A 26,297-nucleotide genomic window follows, 5' to 3' on the forward strand; every position below is an offset into this window, starting at 1 on the left:
GCAAAAGTTTTCTACCAGACTGAATATTCTCCTTTTAGGCAAGTTTCATTTAATTTCCTGTGGCATCATAGTTTAAATGACCTTTAGACTTAAGGTATTCTAAATTATCATAGAAGAAGTTTTGCCATAGCACTTCCCCACCTTTCAGATAGAACATTTCAGTTTTATTTTACCAGTATTTGCAGATATTTTCTGCTAAAGCTGTGTTGCTGTGAAAGAAGGTAGTTTGGTTTCTTTTCATTTTTGCTAAGAGATATCAGCAAAAAACCCCAAAAGCTGGATTAAGACTGAAGGATTTTTTTGTTATTTTTTTTTCAAAAACATGTCATTATTATATTTTTTAATCCCAAGTGATGGCTGCCATTTCTTATGCTGATGGTTGACTTGTTTTCCTTATTATAGGGATCATACCGAATGGGTGATTTAATTCCAAATACTTCCAGTCTCTCTCAGTCTCTAATGTTTTGGGTCTGCATTAATTACATCAGGACTTGTAAGAGTATGTGAGCATATGAAATCTGCTGAGATGATTTTGGAGGCATGCAGAAAGCCAGACAGGATGTTACCTCCTAGAGACCTGCCAGATGAGTTGAGAAGGGTTCCTGGTGCATGGTTGGGTGTCTTGGGGGCAGCTGTAACAAGCACAACATGGATGAAAGCAGAGTGTGTTCAGAATTGGTCTGGGTTTTATTTTGAAACACTTACATCATATTCTCTTTGAAGAATAAAGCATGGTCTATCCTAAAAAGCCCCATGGTTACACATCAGTAAGCATCCTGTGTCAAGAAAAAGCACCAAGACGAAATATTGTTCAAGATAAAGTTTTATTTACAGCAATAGATACTTAACAGTTTCAGATAAATTAACCTTGAAAACTGGAAGGCAAGATCCATAAGTTTAGTAAATTCTTCAGACATTCAACTAACAGTAGGAGGGATAATATCCTACAATTTATGTGAAAATATTTACAATTTTATGAACTATAGTTATGGTCACTATATTACAATATTGTGAACTATGAATGATGCTTTTATAAAAAATAACTATGACATGGACAGGACAGGACTTCCTTTACCATCAGTAGGTTTTACTGAAATTATAATACTGAAATTATAATACTGAAATTATAATAATTCACTGAAGTATTTACAGGTACTAGTAAGAGTGCAGCAGTGCAAATCCATCTATCTAATTGAACTTGTGTGTGTTTGTCAAGAATAGGATGCACTTAAGTCATTCAACTCCTCATGTAATCTCTATACTCATAAGAAAATATTAAGATAAATACAACTGAATTAATCAAATTCTTTTATGTCTGCATGAGCTCTAGAATACTATATTTTCAAGAGCTTTAAATGTTTTAATATGAAACAGAGAAAATAGTCTTCTTTATTGCTTTTAGATAATGAATTAAAGCTTACAGATATCTGAGATACTAGATATGCTTTTCCCTATTGCTCAGTGTTCATAAACAACATTTAGGTGGTATTTTGAGAATCAGACACATTTTAAGATTGTGCTGGGCCTACTTAAATGGGTGGGAGTTATTTATATGCAGATATCAATTGTATAAATTTTCCTCTGTGTTTATACTTACACATGTATTTATATTTATATTTGAGAGATATTATATATCCCCCAATGAGATCATCTGATAGTGTTTGAGCATTTATGTCTATGAACAGGAACACACTTTTAGCTGAGTCTTTTGGAGGTCTACAAAGGACTAACTGGTGGGCTCAGATACTTTGAGTATCTCAAATTTTTAAACTAGTATGTGCCCATACTTTTGAAATTTTACTTCTTTCATGTTTTAAACCCCAGGAATGTTTAATATTCAGTGTGAACAGTGTCTTTGTGGCTTACTGAAGAAAAGAATTCCTGGCCCTTGGGGTCAATTTGTACAGTTGGCTGATGCTCAGTCTGTGCAGGAACCCATGGTTTACTCATGTCTGTGATTTTCAGTTCATAACACACAGCCTGTGCTGCTCTCATCAGGATAGTGGGGTTCAGCACAGTGCTGATAAAAGTGTCAGATCATTGGACAAGTCCTTAGAGGTATTTGTAGTACATCAACTGCTGAAATAATTTTGGAGGACTTTTCTAGGCAGAGAGTGGCTAATTTAGGATGTTTTCTGATCAAACAGTTTTCTGGAGCTGTAAGAATTATCAGCCGATCACGTTCAGTAAACTTCTATAGTGAAACTAAAAGAAAATAATCTCTAGCAAGGTGGATTGCAAAGTTTTTAACATGAACTGTGTAAAATGAGAAGAGGGAAAGGGAGGCGAAAGATGACTAGGAAATTTTGGCTGTTGCCAAAGTGGTCATTGTTAACAGCTGGGACTGGAAACAGTTTGGAATGACTGCTTTGCTGCAATAGTCTCTGCCCTTCTCCCCAGTTTTCATTGCTGTGTCTTCTGTGGGTGTGCTCATGGCACCATCATTGACAAGACATTTTGCAGCATTCCTTCTTCTTTTCCCATTAGCCTGAGTTTCCCAAATCCCTTTTTAAACATTTGTAGTTTCTCCCTCTTGTGCTTTCTGCAATCTCAGCTCACACTTCTGTAGTACTGTGTGGTGGTGCTGTGGAGAACTGAGCTGAGATAGTTTTAAGCAGCTCAGCATAAATTTCAGGGAACAAAATGATGCATTTCTTCAAACTAAAGTCAGTTTAATACATACTTTGCATTTTACTTCATTCTGTCTTCTTCACTGTGATCTTCCAGTGCTAAGCTCTTTTTGCAGTACTCTTGGTTAGGTTTGCAGGAACTTTTCTGTCTTAACAAATACCTGCCTTCATTTCATTTTTCATTTTAACAAGAGAGAGCTATTTTGCTTGTTCAGAATTTCTCACATTGTCTCTTTCTTCACATTTTCACACTTCTGTGATATATCTGTCTGTCCACCTTGAATTTTAAAAAAAAGAGATGAATTTCAAAGTGCTGATTTATATGAGAATTTGAAAGTGAGCAATGCAGTGTAAGGGCCCAAACTTACATGTGTTACCATAGACTCTGATGGGAATGATAAAATGCTGTAAACTTAGAAAGTCTCTGCCTAGAATAAGATTCATCTGTATAAAATTTAAAATATTTTTTTGAATTGTGTGCTGTTGTTGAACTAAAAGGATGTGCAAATCCATAGCTAGATGATTCCTTCTCTGAGTTGTAAAGCCCAGGACTGTTCCCAAGGAAAGATTGCTGTTCTCTCCATCCCACTGACAGCCAGCAGCCATCAGTCTGGCTTTCAAAGGTTTCTCTCTATTTCTTTGCAGTTTGTGGCATAAGCATCAAATACTTGATGAATGAAAACCCTTGGTGTGATCCATGTAAGGAAACACAAACCCCTTTTCATTTAGTGCTGTTGTTAAAATGGAGAATGAGAAACATAACAGCAAGATATTGACAGAACTCTTAAATCCTGTTTCTTTTCTGCATGACTTCCAGTATACCAGTGTAACATCCATAATTAAGAGGGAAAATAACTTGGTTCTATTTTTTTTTATATGAACCTTTTGCTTGTAGTGATTAACTAGAAAAGTCTTAATCATTTCATATTAAATAGCAAAAGGAATATTTTCCAGCTGCTGGCTTGTCTCATGCTACTGAACTACTTCTGAAATAAGGTGTGCTCCTGAAGCTTTGCTTTATTGCAGTGATTGAGTGCACAAAACATGCACAAAACAGCTGCCAAAGCTGAATAATTAAATTATGATTCCTTCTGTTCTGTATTAATTAGGTGAGCTTGGGATAATTCTTAGAACCTGATAACTGCTGTCCAGAGTTGCTTTCTTTTTACGACATCAGAGATAGAGGAAAAATAATTTAGATTAAAGTCTTAAGAAAGATTTGTGTTTATAGGAGTCCCATTAAAACAACAGTCAATATGCCAGACATTTGTTACATGGGTAAGCCAAAGCAATCTGAAAAGAAAACATAGCTTGACATGTTTTAAGCTTTATTGCCTTTTGTAAAGGCACTTTTCACATTTAGGAGGAAATTAACAGATTTGGTTGGATTTTTTCATAATTTTCATGAGAATTGTCTAAGATGAGTTATAGCAATTGTTTCGGGGATTTTTTTTTTTTAATGTTGTAACTCTCTGGGTTTAAGGACACATTTTAAGTGATTGAATAAACTCAGTGAAGGATTGATCCAGACAGGGAAGGAAATCAGTGCTTTTAAAAATATTTGAGGTCATTAAAATTACAAGTCAGTGTCAGCATTGTAAAACATGATCCAAATTTTGGATCATACTTTCATAATTTATATATGAAAATTAATTTTTCCTGTGTTACACAGTGTTGTTACCACATAGAAGTATCCTAAAGCCTTCTTATATTTTAGTTTTTACATGTGGATAAAAGAATAAATGAAAAGCTGTGTAAGGCTCTCTACTGTTGCAATTTAAGGAAAGTTATTCAAAATGTTGGCATTTCACTACTCCAATGAGATTCTTAAAATGCATTTATGTTATTTGTGTACTATTGCTTAGAATTTAGTTACAGTGACTCTTTGTGTGATGTATTTCTTGTATTTCTTGTGATACACTTTTTTTTTTGTTGGTTTGCTTTTTTTTTGTGAAGATAAGCCTTGAATTATACACACTTTAGCCACTCTCATGGATCACCAAGAAGCTACCCTCGAGTTTTTACTCCATTGTAGTGTCATATGCCTAAAATTTTTTTCCTTTTTGTAACTGCTGATTGCGGCATTGCTAAAATTGGTCTTATTTGGATAGAATAATGGCTAGAACACAGAAGAAATGTAACAAATGCACACACATTTATTTGGGGGAGCAAATTCTACTAAATGTTTGCCTCTTGATTTGTAAAAAAATAATTTTCTCAGGAGCTTTTGAAGATTTGTTGGAGTTGGAGAACTGGCATATTTTCTCTATTCGGTTATGATAGTGCAAGTGGTTCCTTGCATCCCAGCACCTACACAGATATGAATTCAGAATGACAATTTCTTGTGAATCCAAAGGAAATTTATGTCCAAATCATTTAACTGGGCTCCTGTACTCTACTTTTTGCACTATTTACAATATAAATAATGTGCAATTAGTATAGAAATTTTTTTAAATTTTTATTCTATTTTATATTTTTTCATCAACTAGTAGCGCTGAATAAATTATAATAAACATACTTTGTCCTTTAATTAAACTGATCAGATAGTGTGATATAGAGGTTAATTAGCTGCTAACAAATTAATTTCATTTTCCCACCTGGAAATCTGGTTTGTAATCACTTGCATTTTTCCTTATAAAAAGAAGTTGCTTATACTTTGAGGAAGCTATTGTGATGAGAAAATTAGCAGTTTCCTGGACCTTTTAGAAGAAATTATTTTCCAAAATTAAAATGGATTTAAAATATTTTTGTTTCTCTGTCCTCCTCGGTTTTGGCTTAGAGCACTGGAGGAAGAATGAAGAGGATGGTTATTCCTATCTCTTTATATATGTAGCTGGTTCTTTAAATTAAATTTAAAGCTGGTTCTTTAAGTTTGGTAACTCCAGAAGAGTCTCCTTATGATTTCCTTTCCTGGTCATTTGTCACTCATGCAAGTACATAAAATCCTAGGTTTTACTATGAATCAAAATACCATTCTTGAGAATAATTTTTCAGCTTGACTAACTAAAAGGAGTCAGTCTTTGATATAGAGAACTATACCAAAGAATAATATCAATGTGGTTTTGCAACTTTAAATTTTCAGTCACTAATTTTTTTATTCCTGCATGAAGTATTTGGCCTTTGTTGTTTTGCAACCAAAAAAATGCTAAATTGTTTGCCACATTTAATTTGCTTAGTTTACCAGTTGCACTAAAAAATTGAAGTAAATTAAATAAGTCCCCAAAATGAAAAACAATTCATTAAAAATATAGACTGTACTTACCAGTAGGCAAATTTCCAAAATTCCATTGTTATATTAGCAATTATCTGCATGTCCAACAAAGATTGTTGTTTGACTGCAGGCCATTGAGCCAAAGGATGTCTTTATGCAGAAGTTTTTTGTGGAGTATGCTGTATTCTTCCAGAACAGACATCTCTGTAGATTTTGATTTGGGTGTGTGTTTGTCTGACTTGCATTTCTCATCTTTTGGGCTCTATTACATCTAATCTCACACGTTCAACTACTTTTGACTTTTAATTCTATGTCAAAGTCAATTAGTAGTTGGAATGTATTCTTAAATTTTTTAAAATGAAGTTAAATATTGTCCTGGCAGCTTAAGTAGTCTAATGGCAGTTTCTAACAGTTATTCTTACACTTAAAAATACCTTAAAATTGTGGAAATTTTTTTACATGAAGTTTCACCTATTTTTTTTTACAGTTTATGTGATGAATTCTAGAGATCTGAGGACATAAGTACTCTTTCTAATATTTGTTGTCCTTCTTTTTGAGATTATGCAGGTACACCTTAGCACTCTTCACTGTTTCCATTTTTTTGAAGTAAATATATAATGTAGCATAATATAGACAGTGAGGCAAAAAAAACCCACAAAAAACCAAAACAAAACTCCTACTTCTTGTACCCTGTGAAAACTAGAAGGGTTTCCCCCTGTGATCCGAATATGATATTAAAAAACCTTCTTACTCAGCTTTACTAATTATAATTTGCACAAGACAAATTAAATCAAGTGTGGTTAAATTCAGCACATAATCAGATATTGTCACAGTGAGCAGAAGGGCACAAGGAAATGTGTCACTGCGAGGGTCAGGCCTCTGAGGGGACCCAGGAGCAGTTGGGTGACAGCTCCACCTTTGCTCACGGAGATGCTGAGACCTGCCCTCGTCACAGCACTGGTGGTTGGCAGAGCCCAGCCTGGGGTGTGTGGGGTGTGAGATACCTAGAGAGTATTTATGCTGGAATCTCAGATATTTCAAAAGTTTCTTCCAAGTTTAGACTTCAATGCGCTCTTTCAAGATCTCAGTTTTTGACTCAGACCACCATCAATGCTGCCATCTATAGATTCAGTCTCAGATCAAAAATCCTCAGAATCCATGTCAAGAGCTTGAAAAAATATCTTTCCTATAATGTATTTTTATCTGGATTCTCTATGTGTATATTACACTTACCTAACATCTTTTTAAATGAGTCCTGCTGTTGAGCATGCAGGTGATTGATAAATTACTCATTTTATTTATCACTCTGATGCTTCTGTGAACGGTCAAGTGACCCCCTCATGAAAACTGTCAGTAAATTTTGGAGGTTTCCAGATTGATAATTTCAGCGAAGGAATTACCTGTAAATGAAGGCTGAAAAAGTTGATCTTTCTCACCATTTAAAAGAAAGAATATTCTATGACAAAGAGTGTGCAATACCTTTATTGCTCCTTTATGTTATTTCCTGTAATCTTCACCTTCATGTTTTCATTTCAATTATTAGTCTCAGTGGAATCTTGAGAAAAGTCCTTTACACAAATCTGATGAAAAAGGCTTATCATAAATTATAGTGCAGACCTGGAAGGTTTTAATTAGTCTATGAAATTTAATATTCTGACAAAGCAGTTATTTAATCAAATCAAGTTTGGGGGAAAAATGTCTAATCCAAGTAATTCATTTGTCCATATTTTGGGTAATATAGTGACCTATTTATTGATAGAATATTATTTCACAGTTTTATTTTTTATTTTAATAATTTTATTTTAAAATATTCTATGTCTAGTTTTCATGTTTCATTTTATTATAAAAATATTCTATGCCCAGTTTTCATGTTTTAAATGAATTTACAATTTCTTGCAGCCCATATTTAGGCACTGTAAGTGCATGCATACACTATAATTATAATTGCAACTGGTTTGCTGTATTGCCTGAAATTTTGTTCACTTTAAGGACAAGTGATAAATCAGTACTTTTACATATGGATACTGAAGGGAAAAAAGAAGTTATTAGCAGCTAAGCTCCTTATTTTATATGTGTCATTTCACCTATGTAAAATCACAAAGCTGTAACAAAAGAGATAGTAGTAGCTGACATTCTTTCTTTTTTTTTTTCCTCTTGTGTTTGCAGGCTTTTATTCCCTGACATTATCCTCTTTACAAACAGATGTAATTTTTTATGTGTGGTAGGCCATATTTAGCTTTCTTTTCTGAGGTGTCTATTGTGCCTTAAACTGCATGTCAGACTATATAAGGGATTAAACTAAAACTGTCTGGATTATTTTTCATAGAATTTGTAAGGATGGGTTTAAACCTTAATTACCCCAAAGGTATTAGAGTGAACTTTTTTAATACACTTCTTTATCCAAGGGGATACAAGGATTTTTTTTTAAAATTAAAACAGGTGTTTTGTGAACACTTAATGAAATGCTTTTTTAGAATTTTTAGGCATTTACATTAATTTCCTTTGGTCTGCCTAAAGAGTGAAATGGACCAGTATTATTAATATTTTTATAGCTTTATGCTAAACAAAAGGACTCCCAGTTTTTTTACTAATGTGAATGTCTTTTCCAAGAGTGTGGGATTTTATTTTGATTTTAAAATGTTCACCAAATTTATATCTGTAATTCTAAAAACTTATTTTTAAACTGAAGAGTCAAGATTAGACTTTTATTTGCTGTATGGTTTGGTTTCTCCCTGATTTTATTTCTTTCTCTACCTCTTACCTGCAAACTAAAAGAATCCTCACTACTTGCAGATTATCTGCAATATAGAGCGGCTTTTTTACATTGACTCACTTTGGGTCCTATAGAAATCTTTGGGTAAAATACTTGGAAGTCGTGGGAAGTATCCTGTTTTAAAACAAAATCCAATAAGCATATTTGGCTGTAATTTCAGATTTTAAAACATGTACTTATAATTATGCAGTAATATGTATTTGCAATAGAATCTGATATGATAATTTTAAGTTTACCTCCAGCGGTTAGCTGAAGAAAATCTTTGAGCTGTGAAAACCTTTAACTGAAGCTCTTCTGTTTTCTTTTCTGAGGGAGTTAAATATTTTGTAATGTTTCTGTAATGGCTAAAAGTGTAAATTTTTTTTGCTTTACATTTTTCCTAAAATTCTGGAAACACGTTTTTTAAGGAAAAAAAGGATGACTGTCAAAATTAATACAGCATGTTAATGTCTTACAGTATGAAAAGCTGCAGAAAACCTTTTTCTATTCCTCTCCTTTTTTTTTTATATATATAATCTCTTTTTTTTCTGGTAGTTCATTATAGAGTCTTATAATTTCTAGAATTCATTTCAAGCCAATCTCCCCTGTAGGCCTAGCACCATTTTAGGCTGCATCGCGGGCTCTGGGTCCTATAGGGTTTTAGGAAGCCCACAGATAGATCTGAGGTTTTATATAATTGTAACCACAGCTTCAGTGAAAGCAACATTTCTGAATAGACTGCATTGGATGTCTGTTGAAAAAGACTTCAAAAATGAATCTTTAGACTGGTTGGTGGAGCACAAACTGCATGTAAAGTTTTTGGAATTCTAGCCTAAGATTTGGAGAGGAGGTGTTCCTGTAGACACCACTACATGGCAGCAATGACCAGGAGCTTTCTTTTTTGACACATTGTAAAGGGGATGTAGATTTCCTACCAGCAAAATGGCATAGATATACTATTACATTTTTTGCAATACATAATTATCTGTAGCGTCCATGTGTCTTGTTCCAATGTAATCCCTTGTTGTTCTTGAAAGAACTTGATTGAAGAAAGAGTTGTTTCCTTAGATGAAAAGCCAACTACAGCTTCATTCATGTAATCCTGAGCTGAACCTTGGCATTTATGTGTTGAATCAATGGACTGCCTGTGAACTTGCTCTGTAGAGAAGCAAAATATGAGTGTAAGTTAGTGTTGGTGTGAGCTCAAATTTCATCTGCAGATTTTCTGAAAGCCAATGTTTTCCCATGCTTTTCTTCTCTAGACACAGAGATTATAGAGACCTCAACTCCAGATTCTGTGTGATGAAATTTAAGAATTTATTGATAGTACCCAATATGTAATGTTTCCTATTTGAATTGTTTTATACCCTGAGCTGGAAAACAGAGAGCTACTGAAATGAAAAGCAATTTAAAGACAGTGGAATAATCTCACTTCAACAGAAAATGCTATCAATGAAAGCATGGAAGAAAAATTAAGATTAGGAAAGAAAAGAAAATAGTAAGAGTCAAAAATAAAACATTTATGATGTGGTCCTTAATGTAATTTTTATATGGCTTTCCTGATGTCTTTTGCAGATTCTAAAAATTTTTGCTTTGAAAGGGGAACTAAAGATGGTGAAAACCATAAAATCATATACTGATAGTACATATATTGGAAGATCTATGTGCATATGGTCTTCCAAAGTCATTTTTTTATAAGTTCAGCTTCAGGACTGCCCTACCAAAACCCTTAATTGGAGAACAGAAGTAATAGTGAGTCTTTACCCCCTCTTTTGCACAGAATTACTGGATAAAGAACAAAAATAAATATCTAGGCTATTTACACTCTACCTTCAGTTTGCTGACCAAGTTTGCAGTATTACTTGGTGCCAAAAGTGTGCAGCAGTGGGAAGATTCAAATTCATTGTGTCAAGAAGTTAATAAATAACTAAACTGCTTGCTTGAGAGCCAGCAACAAAGCAATTTGTTCTTGCCAACTGGAAGTGGTTAAATGATGAAAAATTGTCCTCTAAAGATCTGAGTGATCCATGAATCTAATTTGTGAACCATACAGCATTCAGTGTGTTGTAGCACTGGGTATCTCATATTTTCTATATTAAGATTAGTGAGATATGTCCAATGTCAGTGTCAGTTTATTCATTATATGGGTAATATCTCCAGGCAGAGTAATGGACAACAACATATGAATAACCTTAGAAAAAATATGTAAGTTATTTGGGCAGGAAGTGTTTATTTTCATTAACTTATAAATGTATCATGTTCCTGAAATGTTATTCTGAAAGGTGATTTTAAAAATGCTGTTCCATCCAGTAGAGATAAATAGTAAAGCTGTGGCAGCTTTGAAAAATTTAAACAAATAAATAAAAATATAAAAGACAAGGAAAATAAAGAGTCATTTTGTTGAAGTACGTAAAGAGAGTTTTGTCTGTTGATGACAGTGTTAAAAATCCTATACAATAATGATGTGATAGCAGGATAATCAAGAGCAGTGGGGAGGGACTCAGGAAATAAACTCATGTCTAGATAAGAGTAAATACAAGAGAAGGCCTAATAGAAATTGTATTTTATGAAAATGTTCATTTTAAAAACAAAAGCTGTAAATAAAAACAATATTGCCAGTTAATTATGTCTGCATTGCTTTTCCTGCTCTCATTTTTCCTGAGCAAAACCTTCTAGGGATGAGAGTTGCGGTGAACAAAATGTGCAATTTTTTAATTTTTTTTTTTAACTAAACAGATCATCATGTGATGAAAACACTTGTGTTAATATTCGTGGCTGCATCCTTTGCAGCTTCAAATGTTGCCTGCTAAAGAATCAGAGGGGCTTTTGAACCAATCACTTTATTTACAGAACAGTTATTTTGTACATAGCTATTTACAAAGTGAAGAGGAACCAAATAAAATGGAACCTTTGCCTCTTCTGACTTACTCAAAGGCTTCCACAAGCATTATGTGGTTTTTTCCTTACAACAATCAAGTGAATAAGCAATTAGCTTCAGTCTTTAATGATGCAAAGAATTTCCTCCTGTGTCTGTAATGCCTTGAGGTCTGGCTTTGATATCCAGATACAGATACTCAACCAACTGACCTATGGATAGAAAAAGTGTCTTGATGGAAAAGTGGAAAAGTTCATTTTGAGGGAAAAGGATGAATTCATGTTAATAGCACTTACCTCAAAATGGCATTTAGCTCATCTGTAATATATTTCATGTTTGACTTTCTAAAAGGTCACAAAGGAGAATAAATGATGTCATTATTTATGGAGTGTGTAAAATTATCATTTTTAAAGATGAACTGCATTACTTTGTAATACATGTCATACTTTTTCCATGAAAGTAAAAATTTTTGTTGGCTTGTCCACTTGAAAAATGATTACTGAAAGCATTGTTTCCTGTTGATATTTATAAAAGAAAACACTTTGTCATGTTCAGCTTTTTATTTGGATACATAAAAGGTATTACCATAAACAGATCTGAAAAAATAAATTAAGATAATTTTTGGAGGTCAACAGCAATCACGTATTTTAAGCACGCTGCTGGATATGAAGAAATAAAACTCCTTTTCTTTACTTATTCAAAATCAGTAAAGGTAATTAAAAAGACTGTTCACACATGTTTCTATTTCATACAGAAATGCACTTAAAAACTGCTGGATATGAAGAAATATAACTTCTCCTTTACTTATTCAAAATCAATAAAGGTAATTAACAAGACTGTTCACACATGTCTCTATTTCATACAGAAATGCACTTAAAATTTATTTTATTCAAAAAAATTTGGCACATTGCAGCAATTTATTTGTTGGAAAGCTACTCCAGTGAACCTAAATCTTACAAGATTTTTAAATAGTTCAGTAATATTTAAACATGAAAAAAACCACACATAAAAACCCAAAAAAACCTGTATTCCATAGGATATACCCCAGTTTTCAGCAAACTATAGAAGTTACCACTGAATGGAATTTCTGACTGATTTTAGAATGGGAATGAGCAATCTTCTCCTTCTATGCTTTGCTTGAATTACATGGTACAGCATTTCCACAGAGCTGCCAGGATCTGCTGTACACTCCAACAGCCAGACTCTCCTGTGATGTGTTTTCACAGATTTATTTTCACAGTGGGAGGTGAATAAAACAATAAACATGTGTACAGCAACCACTTACCCCACTTAGCAAAGGCCGTGCCTGGCTGTATCTGCTGCCTGCTGGATGTCACGGTGCATAAATCCCCTAATTGCGCAGTGAAAGTCACATGTCTGTGACAGAAACAGCTCATGGAAGCCTTTTATGAGCTCTGGAGTTTGTCCAATGTTTTCTGTACTTTTCTAGCTGTGTTTTTTTGACTTTTGCAGCCTCCCATGGAAGGAGCATTAAATAAATGAAGTTAAGCACGAGCATGGGAAACTGTGCATGCAACAGAGAGCAAGCAAAGATCAGTTTGTCATGTTTCAAAGAGAATACATAAGAACTGGTGGTTTAGTTCAAAATGTATCTTGCAATAGTAGAGATTATTGCTACATAGATTTATTCTCTGCTTTCAGACTAACAGAATTCCTTTTCTTTCTCTTACAGAATAATGATATAATCTATTACAATGCAAAAGACGATCAGAATGATGTAAGTAATATGTTTCAATTAATTTCATTGCCTGTAATCTCAGAAAATTAGGGGAATGAAAACATTAATGAAACTCTAAGACTATCATTTAAAGATTGGACAGAAGCAAAAAAAACCAAGAAACTTAAAAATGTCTTTAAAAGTTTCCTCAAGAGCCAGACAATATTTTGTGTTTTAATTCTCAAAGTCTGTCTCCTTTCATACAGTTTGAATTACTGGTCAAGCAGAAAATGTGCTGGGACAATGAAGATCCTGACAGCAGTATAATTCACTTTTTGAAACGTAATAAAATCATAATTATAGGATAGGAGAATCAAAATGATAAATGTAAATAATTCAGTTCACTCAGAAGGAATCATTTTCTGGCCTTATTTTCCAAGATCATGTGGTGTTATTCTGTATTCTTTGTAATAAATCTTTTACATGAGGAGGAAAAGATGTGAAATGTTACTGAATAATTGTTTTCATTCACATTGTGATCATTTATGTGACTGTAATAAGATTTGGGAAAACTGAAAATCCAATCACAAGATTTAGACTAAATGTATGATACTTCAATTCCTGGTTTACTAAAACTCTTACTTTAAAAAGGTTGAAGTCTCCTATCTACCTTTAACTGTTAAAAATCTTTATGTGTTCTGGAGACAATATAAGCTATTCTCACCTTCACTGGAGATAATACAACTGCTTGTCTTCATTATAGATTTAATTTATAAGACCATAGAAAAATGTTGTAAATGTATTAATCAGAATTGCCAGCATGCTTCATTTGCACTTTTTAATCAAGTATACTTTAGAGATTGATGGCATCACTATTTAATGGATGCTTCTGCTGTAAGGCAATTAAAGAAGGTACATAGATCATGTCAAGCAGAACTATTTTATATGGTTATATGGAGTTATGAGTACTTCATTTCAGATACCACAAACTACTGTCCTGAGTTTTAAAGATTGCATGATTTAAGTAAAATTCATTAGAAGTAACCAAAATTTGAAATATATTATTCTGTTCTCATTAAATTCACTGAATAGCAGGTGATAATCGTCTCTGGAAACAGAATTACAAAGCTTAAATATTAGATTTTTAATCTCAGTATACCAGATAGTAATGGTAGATTGTGGTGTGAAGTAAAAACTGTGGTGTATCTGCTATGATTAAGTAGTACTGACAATAGTCTTCAGATTGCTACTTTTAGAACCAAAACACAAATCTGTTAGGCAAGGCAGGAAAGGAAATACTATTTCAGAGTTTAGTCTTTGTTTTTTTTTATTTTCTTCAGGACATTTATTTCCCTTCAATAAAAAAGTACACACACACACACACACACACACACACACACCAAAACAAGCAACGTTTGTTAGACCAGATATACTGCTTTATTTCTGTTTCAGTTTTATTTCTTTTTTATGTCTTTCTGAGCATTCATTAGAATGAAGTTTATAATAATGTTTATTGTTGAGAAGTGATCTGATAGTGATTTTTTAAGAAGACCTTCATCTAGATCTCAACTATGTATGTAAGCACCACAGATTCTTCCTTTCTCCTGGCTGAAAAAAATGCTTGAGACAGCTTTTTTCTTTATATATTTAGAAATTTCAATAAAATAATCTCTGAAGCACTGGTTAGTAAAACTGTATTTGCAATCCATTCCTTTCTGTGTCTAACAAATCCACACATTTTTCTCTTCCATGCTGTAAACCTTCATTTATTCACAGGAAATGATATTATATTTATCTTTGAGTACAATCAAGAATAATTAGTAGCAGAAATTAATTTATTAAAATTAGACATCTAAACTAATCACTATGGGTATCTCTAGGGAACTGTTCAGTTTGTTTTGAAACAGATGTCTAAGGTTATCTGAACTGAATCATTTCTAGGTGTGTGTTTCTCTGTAAACAGGTCCCTGTAACAGATCCTTTTAGATCTTAACTTTTGGATGCTGAAGGATCAGAAGAAATCAATCTCACAGGTCTTGCCTGCCAGTTTTTATTTGTCTCCACTCATCCTTTGAATATTACAGCCTTTTCAGAAGATCACTCCTCTTATATTCTGTGTATGTTTCTGGTGTATGTTTATGTGCTTCAGGACAGTTTCCTTTCCTGCTTTCCATTTCCATACCACGTTCAGGAGACCCTTCTCTCATTTTTCATCTGCTGTCTATATTGGCCTTTTCCAATCTAATGACTGGGCTTGTTTGTACTTAAAAAAAAAAATAATAAAGAAGCACATGAAGGCAAATAATTCTCTGGCCTTTGGATTTCTCAGTCTCTCAGATAAAACGATCAATTTGTAACCCTGTAGTCCATCAATCAGTAACAGGCCTTTTGTACTCTTTATCTTACAACAGCAATTATATTCTGCTTGCTTATTTCCCCTCCCCCCCAGTGCTCCATGTAATGTGTGAGCACTTGATGATAATTAATGAGTTTTATCCTCACAACAAGGTAGGAGGTATTATATTTCTATTTTTTATATCTTCTAGGATAATAATGGCCAAACTTGTAATTTCGTATAGGTCTCTCAGGTTTCCATTCACTGTCCTTTTCCCAAGAACCCTTTCAGTTTGATACATTGCAGCCTGTCTGTGCACTTTCATTTGCAGGTGTCAACAGCTTGTTCTAACTGGACAAATGCTGCAGTGCTTTCAATGGACAACTGGGTAGTCCCACATTAAGCTGCTCTTTCCCATTAGTTTTCATATTGCTTTGCCTGTTTTCTCATCTTGTCCTTTGTACCTCCACCTTATTGATAGTAATTTTGCTTCACTGCTCAATTCTTTCCTCTTCTTTATTTTGGTTTCCATTTTATTTCCAGTGATTCCATGTCTAGTTTATTCCTAAAACTATTTTTTTTGTTTCCTTGTGTTCAAATAATCCACTACTCGACTGTACACTGTATTACTCAATTGCTTACTTTTCATCTATCCTGAGTTCCTTTCCTAATGTTTCTCTCATTTCCGCTTTGCATCTTGCTCCTTTTCCAAATTTTTTAGTATAATTTCTTGTCATAGTTTTATAAACTTGTTCCTGGATGAGCTACAACAGCCCAAGGAAATGATTTTTTCAATTATTTGATGGAAAGAACTAAGTAAAACAAATAAAGAAATGTCTCCTACATGAAACCAGCCACACACCATTGGAAGTCTCCAGTTTCTCTGTAATCCCTGGGCATTAATTGGGAGAAGCCAGTTGTGTCTCCTGGCAGGAGCTGTGTCCCTAGTTAGCACAAGTGATTTATTAGACTCTGCCTTCATGCAGTCTCACACTGGCTTGCAGTCATGGCTAACAGAGCTGTGCTCCCTGTGCAGTTATTGATCACATACTCAGTGATAGCAGCATCGTTTCTTTTCTTTTACTGGACTAACGTGGAGGCTCTAAAATTATGGGTCTCTTTGGACAGTAAATATCTGCACAAAGTATGAATTCAGAATGTGACTAGGAGTCAATATGTGGGTTTCACTAGAGGGAAAAATCCAGAGCATTCCTATGGTTGATTTTAAAACAAATACATTTTTTATTACTTTATAATAAAGAAGGAAGAAATATTTTAAACAATAAGCTGTCTATGCCGTATGGTTTAGGAATTTTCCTAATTCAGTGATGCCTTGTTATTTTGGAATAATTTGTGAAACATTAGCTCTCTTTGAGCTTAAACTGCAGCATAAATACAGCTATCGAGTTAGGGCTTTATGGCTTTAAAAATACTGATAAAAAATTACATCTACATCAAATTGAAAATGATTGTAAAAATATGAAAAGGTAATTGGTTTTGAATGTAAATTCTTCAGAAAAATCCTGGTGTGTTTTGACAAACATTTTAGAAAGCAAAATAATTTCCACCCCTCAACTCTTCTTTTTTTTTTTTTTTCTTTTTAAATATGAAGTGAAGAATAAATATTGGGCAGAAGTAAGCAGAGACCAGAATGGTTATCTAAAAGGCATGCTCCTTGTGGGTCTGCTTCTTCCCAAGAAGACACTTAGAGATTTAAAAGGCATTGACAGTCGCTTTGGAAGTTTATTGAATCTCTACTTAGAGTCAAGTCTTTGCTTTTCTACTGCTTTATGGTATCAAGGTTGAAAAATCTGCTTGTATGTGCACCTATGATTAAGTTAGTAAAAAGAAGTCTATTAATGAAATATCCCAGGTTTACTTGTAAACAAGTCTGAATCTACTGTGGATTTGATCAGAGAAATGCTGGGTCTTTGTTGTTTTGTTTTTTTCTTCCCTCCAGCCAAAAGCATTGAAAATGGCAGAATAATTTAATTCATGCAAGTATGATATTTTGTGGATTTTATAGCTGGACATCAGAAAATAAAAGTGTCCTCTGTACACCAGTGTTTCGGAGCTCTGTTGGGTCAGGTGGAGCCCTTGAGGGGGAGATGAATAAGATCAGCTTGGAAGAGGATCTGGAGCTGAGGCAGGGCAGATGGGGGACTCCAGTGGTCCAGTCTCATAGGTGACAGGTATAAAAATACTTCCAGAGACTGAAAGGGTGATGCCAGATTTCTGCAAGTCCAGAAAAGTGAGATTGAAAAGTGAGACTGATTGTAATGACTGGCCCTGACACTACAGAGAAAGCTGGGGCAGGGACTGCTTTTGCATGTCATCCAATTGATATAGATTTTCTCTGGCTTTTCAAGGTTTTTAAACCTGATTCTGATAAGATAAAACCTTTATAAAGCTCCCTTTTGTCTGCATATGTAAGAGTAGTTCTGTCTCTGTGCTTTCTCTGCGTCTGGATGCCAGCATGCAAATAACCAAATCAATATACTACCACCTGGCTTTAGCTAAAGGTGGACTTCAAAGCATCAGGTTTTTTCTGAGCTAAAGCTACTAACTTTACAGTATTTCACAGACAGTGAAGGATAGGCTTTTTCAAAAAGAAATTTGTGTCAAATCATTTAGGATGAAGTTAAGTGCTGAGCTGTAGAGGATCTGGTTTCCTTTTGCAATAGGGCAGCCCAGCAAGAGTAACCAGCTGACTTCCTCATCCCCCTTAGGTCTTATTCCCTCTGCTTCCATTGCATGACAACCAATATGTTTTGACATTACTGCCACATCTATGATGTGCTGTATTTCTTTTCATCTTCTCTTTATCCTTTACTGCTTTGATACTGAAGAAATTGTTAATATTAGTCATAAAGAATTTCTGCTATTCTCATTTACGATGAGTAAATGGGCAAAGTCTATGTCATAGAGATTAGAAAATCAAGTTAGATAACACTACCAATAACTGTGATTTGCACACCCCTGCAAGGAGGTGCCAACAAGAAGGTGTTGTACACACAGCATATCTCTTTAGAGCTTATTTTTATGATTGCTGTTCTTCATGTGTCTAAGTTGCACCTACTTTTAGATTTAATTTCTTCTCTGTCTGAACCTACCAAGGTTTTTTACCAGCCCATATTAATGGATATTTATACATATTTACATACCTAGTTCTTATATTTTCTGTTTGTCATATCTCTTGATGGTATGTGGTGGAATGAGGCATGTGAAAATGTCACTGGAAAACATAATTTACTGCTTGTTCTAGACAAAATTTTGTACATTCTTGGAGAATGATGATACTAAAATGGGCTAGTGACTAAATCTGTAAATAGACTGAAATATTTATTGGGTGGAGTTTGATGGAGATACTTTGAATTTGAATTTTTTGAGAACTTGGGCTGCATCTGTGCCACCAGGTACTCTGATTCTTACAAATATGGCATGGATTCTCTTGAGTTTTTGTTTGCTCTGGTTCCTCATTGTGATGTAGTGGGTATTATCTGCACAGACAAATGCCTTATCCTAGTCTTCTTCTTTTTTTCTTTTTTTTTTAACATAGACAGAGGACACATTTTGACAGGGTAGTTTCCTAGTTTGCTCTTAAACTGACCTGGACCATGAGAAGGAAAGAAATCTGTGCTAGTGTAAATTGTATCTTTCATAATGAAAGACTGTCAGAGTAGGACTGGTGGTGGACCAGTGTAAGTAACTTTTGATAACTTTAGAGAAGTTTCATTAGAAGAAAAATTTCTTTTATTTTCATTTCATTGACATTTTCATTTCTAGTAAATGTCATATTTTTAGCTATATTTTAATTTTAATTATATATATAATCTCGAAAATGAACATATAACTTTTGATACTAGAATGTATTGCTTGGAATTAATACTTAAAGTCTGTAATAAACCTAACATTTTATGAAATGAGGACAGAAATTTTGATATATTCATCCAGACTCCTTTCTCATTCCATTTTGATAAAGAACTTCCTAATTGTCGTACTTTTTTGGTTGCTGAGAATATTCCAAACCTCTTTCCTGTTCTTTTCAAAAATGCAACAAATTCATAGATTTTATAACTTAGTGTATTCTAGATAGAATATACTTTGGTACATATGTTGAAATAGTTTAATTTGAATGAACATGTTTTAAAATGAACTTCCATGATAAGGTAGATCCATATTTTATATTTTTTTAAATGTGTTTAATTTACTTGTACTGCAGAATGTTGCTTCTTGTGCATTGTGGTGTATAGTAAAATAGTATTTATGGCCAAAATACACACTCCTTTCTGTAGTGAAGGTTCTGTTATAGAAATGAATTCTGTTACAAGACAATGCACGGGATTTTATCTTTCATATTTGGGAAGAAGTGAGTAAGCAGGAAAACCATATTTTTATGTTTTTATCTTTCATCTATTGTTCATCATTCTTTATATACAAGAGGACTTCCTAATATTAGTAATTTCATGGTATTTTGGCCTCCAGATTTTCTTGGAAAATTTTAAATGTTCTTGTTGAACTCATTTCTCTCTCACATCAGGAATCCTGTGTTATCTGACAGAGTGATTTGGATGCCATTCTTTGGAAATATTGGAACTGATAGTGAGGATATGATTGACTTTGTCTGCTTTAGTACCAGCACTTTTTTTGCATTGTTCAAAGGGGAATGTGTTCCTTTTACCAAGTATCACCGGGAAATATTCAGGTCTTTCCATTTCAAGGTCTTACAGGTAAGCCTGAGTACAGCCCACAGGGGGAAAAAAGGCATTCCTTTGAGCTTCCTTTTGCAATTATAGTGATCTATTGTCACAGGAAGCAGAGATTCTTACTTTTATTTTATTATTTTCTTTTTTTTTTCTATTATTATGATGAAAAAAGTAGGTGTCAGGTTTATATTCCTTTATTCAAACTTTTGCAAGTCTTCCCTTCTCCCAGATGAACATATGTTCAAGCTTGAAATGAAAAATACATGATAATGAAATAAATGACTGCCCCAAAGCTATCTCCTACCTATCTGTGAAACAGAGTTATGAAATAATAATGGCAAGAGTGATAACTGTAGTTGCCAGTGTCCTAAAAAGATGAGACTCTTCTTAATGTGGAGAGTCCTACCTTGAAGGCAAATTTGCACAAAAGAGCCGTGCTTTAAGTCTCCCCATGGAGGCTGAGTTTATGCCACATCAAAGATCAGAATTCAGCCCTAAAGCTGGTGATTCATCAGTTTAATGGAAGATTTCTTGCTTCAGGATATTTCCTACTGATATCAAATGCACGAGTGATAACAATTGCAGTGAATGCAGTGTAATTGTTTATTGGTAAATAAAAGCAGGACCAAAAGCTGAACTTGTCACAGGATGTTTATAGCATTTGAGGCAGTGATTTTCAGCAATCACTTTGTTGCCAGATCCCAGAGTTGTATGAGTGTTCTGATGTGTTGCTTTGGAATGCGTGGGTCACATTGACACTTTTAAGTTGTACAAAACAAAACAAATGAGTCAGTCTGATGTTTTCATATGATTGATCAAAGGTGGAGGTAGGGTTTGAAAATTCCAAGTTAGATCAAAAATCCTGGAAAGGACCACTTACAATATTTTAATATTCAAATGGAGTTCTCTGTGGCGATGTGGTGTGTAGTGTAGCGTAGGTGATGAAATGCAGGTCCTGTCCCTGCCCTGCCCCTGACTGCAAACAGGAGCATTTCTGAACCAGCTGATAAATCTGTAAAGGGCCAGATCACATTCCCTGGCCCTTCTACATAGTCATGCTCAACATGTTCTGTCCCTTTTGAGTTTTGGAGGATAGGTAGGGGAAAAAAACCAAAAAGATCCAGGTGGGGGGAAAAAACCAGTCCTTCAGTCTGGAATCTCCTTCCAGATTGAAGGAGACAATCATATCTATTATCATCCACAGAGTTGAAATCTTCCAGAGTTTTTAGTGTTGATGTGTAAAACAGGGCATTAAAGGAATTATTGTAGCTCTTTTTATGGTGTGTATTGAAAATAAATTTTAATCCAATGGGAAATCACATTGCCCAGACCTAAAAACTTTGGAATTCAAACTTCAGCTGACCTTTTACATAAGTATTTTAATTTCCTGGCATTTTAAAAAGCTCTTTCAAAATCTACAGATTGACCTGTGTCTTCTTCCTGTTGGTTGCATTTTTTTTTTCTTTGTTATTTTGTTGGCTTTCCTCTGATGTGATTCTTTACTTGGACAGATTATCTTTCTTACACTCCCCTTAGTTTCGGTGAATGATATTCTTCTGCATTATTGCACTGTTAGGATTTCACCGTGCTAGCATTTTTAAAGGTCATATAAATAGTCTTATGACTATAGTTTAATATATATATATTAGTCTAATAGTGTTATGGCATTTTACTTAAACTGTGATATGGTGTTTAGTCGGCAGGGAAAGTCTGTGGTCCACAGGTCAGTGCATGGTTTAGTGTTACCTACAGCCTTTGTCTACCTAGATACAGCTGTCATTTAATTAGTGAAAAGCTGCATTAAATTTTTGTGACCATGAATTAGCCTGTGATGTTTCTATGGTGTTTTAAGCCCCATTAGTGCAGAAAAAAAATAGATTAGGAGGCCTCCTGGAGGTGATGTAGTCCAACCTTCTTCTCAAAGCAGGTTTGTGCTGTTATTTATGTTGTTATTGACACAGAAGAAGGTACAAATTAAGAAGAAGGAGCAATAACAAATTGGTATGCTGCAGGATGTACAAAATTTAGACCTAGCCAGTATGACTGAAGATAAGAATGAACTGTGAAGCAGGATCAGGTGATGGCTTAGCAAAACATGGCAAAGACAACTGCATCAGATGAAAAAATCTAATTAATTAAGTGTGCACATTCAGTTGGTATTATAACTAATTCCCAAGGAAGCATTAAGATGATTTAACAGTTCTTGTTCTCCAGGGATATGAACTTTAATCAGATGTGGGGATAGTAGAAGGTAGACAGGGTAATTTATTCCAATAAGAGAAGAACAGTTCCTAGTTTGAAATTTAATTGGGTGATATATGAAAAATCTAAATCCTCTGGAGTGCATTTTGGTCTTGAAATTTAGATGACTAAGTATTTTACAGGACTTTTGTCAACAATGGATATTTTTATTTTATTTTATTTTATTTTATTTTATTTTATTTTATTACATTTATTGGAGTACACTCATGGGATATGGAAGATCAGTGAAGGAGGCTATGGAATTTAAAGGATTTTGTTTGTTTGTTTGTTTGTTTGTTTATTAATTAACTGGGTTTTTCTGAACTCTTAGCAGCATTTCAATCAGTTAAAGGGAGATTTGCTTTTCTTCTGGTATGATCTTATATTCCCACAGTTGTGTAATGATATTATCTTATCTAGTGAAGCCACAGTCAGTGCTGAAGTAGGCAGATCCGTGCAGCACCTGATTATTTAAGGGCAGGCAGGAAGATCACTTTTGGTGAACACCTTGGTCACAAAGCCCTGAGTTTTCCAGACCATCATCCCATGTGGAAGAGGACCAGGGTGGGATGTTCACATGGGATTACACATCATGATCCCCAGTCTTATGGCCAGGATATATAACCCAGGAGGGATAGGGAGATGTTGCCTGAACCTTCAGGAATGGAAGGGATGGAATTGGGGACCACTGAGGCTAATCAGACATACGTGTGTCCATGGGAGAAGCTGAGATGGATCCAGGGCTGCTGATGTCATTGTGAGGCAGCTCTCCATCATCCCTGAAACACTCTGGGGATTGGAGAGGTTTTCAGTGACCTCGGGGTGGGGAAGTCACATTTATCTTTAGGAAGATAAATGCGTCTTACATTTCTTATGTGCTTAAATATTTAAATACACATTTCATTTTACCTGTCATTGTAGCTCAAGAGAAAATAGGACAGGACAGAAATGAATTTTTTGCATACTGATATTACTGCAGCAGACTCTGTGTAGATTTGTAGTGAAGGTCACATGCAATCTGTAATAACTAAAAAAGAAATTGTCATCAATTCCTTTATTACTATATTTTAATCTTAAAGGTTTTTTTTTAGTTTATTGAAAAATGATACCTTATAAATGTTCCTTTTTGTCAGAAATTAAGAAAATTATAGAAGTATATAATTACCTGAATTATGGTATTTAAGGCACCCTCATAGATGCAATGTCAACTCTTTTAAACGGAAGAAGACTTCCAGAAGCTTGGATTTCTATTTTGAAAATCTTTCCACCTGAAGAAAATGGGAAACCCCAGATGTTTTAATCTGTTTCTCTAGATTATTATTCATTTAAAAGTTACAATATTTTCACAGGATCATAAAATAGTTTTGATTGGAAGGAGCTTTTAAAGTTCATCTGCTCCAAACCCATGCAATAAGCAGGGACATCATCAACTAGATCAGGTTGCTCAGAGACCAAATCAACCCAACCTTGAATGTTTCCGTAGAATGGAATTCCTGAATGTTTCCCTTGAATGTTTCCATAGATGGAGGCATCTACCACTTCGCTGGGCAACCTCTCCCAGTGTTTTCCCACCCTCATCTCTCAATACTTCTTCCTCATATCATGTCTGAATCTACCCTCTTTTTTGTTATAAACTATTACCCTTTGTCTTGTATCAAGAGATAAAAAAATTAAAAAAAGTCTGTTCCCAAATTTTCAGGTCTTTACATTTGATCAATTAATTTCATCCAGGATTCATTAATTCATGAAACCAAAGTCATGAGGCATCAAATTTTGTGAATAGGTCAAAATACAAATAAAAGAAAACACGATTATGTTTGAGATATATAATAATGTTGTGCCTATCTAAAAGTTCTCATCAGAAGCTGTGAACCATAAAGGTCAGATAAATGAATGTATAATCTCCCTTACATGGTTTTGCACAATCTAAAAATATCATACTAAAAAAAAATCTACTGAATGCAGTAGACAGGGACAAGCCTGTAAGTAGCTGTATAGAAATTATCATAGAAAAAGATAGCTGCATTAAAAAATTAGCCTAAGAGGCAAATAAATACTTTTAAATTATTTTGACTTTGTATTTGGTACGTACTGACATTACTCAGTTGGCAGAATGCTGGAAATTAAATTACTTCTATAAGAAAAATTATCTTTGTTTTAAATATCAACACTCAATCCAGAGTTCCATTTGTTTTGTCATTGACTTGTAGTAATCAACTGATCCATTAGAAGCATATGGAAACATTGAAAACACTGAAAGCAGCTCTTATCTGTATTACCTTGAGAATGGCACACTGACAAATGCAAATATAAATTATTTCCTTACTAAATTCCCTCCTAGTTGCCTATTTGAAGCTACCCAGACCCTACTTATATTTGAAAAAAATTCTTATGTTTATATATGTGAATATGTGTATGCATATATTCTTTCGTTTAACACCTCCCTGTTGTATGACAAGAAAATATTTTGGTTCTTTTGAGCCAACTGTTTTCTTGTTTTATTTGTAAGTCTTTTAATTGTTTGGTCCCTAAGAGTAGGCAGAAGGATGTCACTTAAAATCATCATGTTGCAAAGGGAAGACCAGAGTCCCTCACTGACACAGAGTGAAAACAAAATAAACTCTTCACAGTTCCATCACAGCCACCTGAATGCTCTCAGAAATCTTCCCACAGCTGGAAAACCACAGCTAGTGAAAAGGAAATAAAAAATGTTATCAGAAGTCAATGCTCTCATTACATTATCTAAAATGCAGCAAAAGTGCTGTGGCTATTAGAAATTCATTCTAGCTGCTCTTCAAAATTAGCTCCTAGTCCTTAGAAGAGCTGCCCCCAGCCCTTGCTTGCTGCAGGCATTTGCTGAGCTGTGTGCTTCGAGCAAAGTCCCATTTTAGTCTCTTTCTTAGGTCCAGCTTTAACTTTTTAATAGGGCCACAAGCATTTTTAGAGGGGCTTTGTATGTGGTTCTACTGGATTATTTTCCTCAGGGAGGAAAAAAACCCCCAGGAAAACAGTAAAACTAACTAAAACAGAAAAAGAATAAAAGAGTACAGAACTGAGCATAGGAGAAATTCTGTGCTTATTTTGTATGTGCCAGTTTCATTTGTACAGAGTAGATCTGGGCGACAATTAAAAGAAGTGAGCCCCAATTGTTTAAAAATTAACATTTAGAAATTTCAGCAGATATTCAGAAATAAAAACCAGGCTGAAAGCTAGAGATGAAAATAGAAAACTTCCAGAATTCTGAAAGGTAATACAGGGAGGAACCACCAATGAAGAAATTTGGTTATTAATTATTTACAACGATTATAATTCCATCTCTACATTCATTCTTTAAAATTATGGTGGTGGTAGAGAGAGTGAGGTTTTGTGTAGAACACAGTCCCTGGATGTGAAGGCAATGGAAAATACCAGCAACCAATTCCTTTCTGTTTTACATAAATATGAAAGCAGGCAGGTGTCATTGTTAATGGCTGAATATCAGTTCAGGAATTGAAAGAAATCTACTTTTATTCTTTCATCATGATGCTAAATCTACTATTATGCTTTGAGCAACTTCTAAATTGTTTCTGAAAAGAATCTGCTTTCAGAAAACAACTGAAGATTGCTTCACTTTGGTGGTGAGTTTTTTTGTGTTTTGCTGATGTTCTTTTTTTTTTTTTTTTTGGTAAATAATGTCCTCTTTCTGGTTGTATTTTCAACATCTGCAAAAAGGAAAAATAATTTTTATACTAATGGAAAAGCCTTCTCATTTCCACAATAACCAGTATTTTTCAACTAAATGAAAATATATTAGTAGAGATGGAAAATCCACTCATCTTTTTACAGCTGTGATGATGGAAAGTAACTGAATGCTGTGGAAAGGAATCAGG

At 34.2% G+C, this 26,297-nt stretch overlaps 1 protein-coding gene across 1 annotated transcript in view; it reads left to right on the forward strand.

The window, feature by feature from the left end:
- Positions 1–26,297, forward strand: part of CACNA2D1 (calcium voltage-gated channel auxiliary subunit alpha2delta 1) — a gene marked incomplete at its 5' end in the record, with an annotated part of 194,225 nt that overhangs the window by 10,346 nt on the left and 157,582 nt on the right. The window contains one exon of the mRNA XM_031064270.1: positions 13,162–13,206. Within this exon, the coding sequence (XP_030920130.1) occupies positions 13,162–13,206 (45 nt within the window). The remainder of the gene's footprint in view (positions 1–13,161; positions 13,207–26,297) is intronic.

The sequence above is a fragment of the Geospiza fortis genome, unplaced genomic scaffold (assembly GCF_000277835.1).
Source record: "Geospiza fortis unplaced genomic scaffold, GeoFor_1.0 scaffold888, whole genome shotgun sequence".
Taxonomy (NCBI): Eukaryota; Metazoa; Chordata; class Aves; order Passeriformes; family Thraupidae; genus Geospiza; species Geospiza fortis.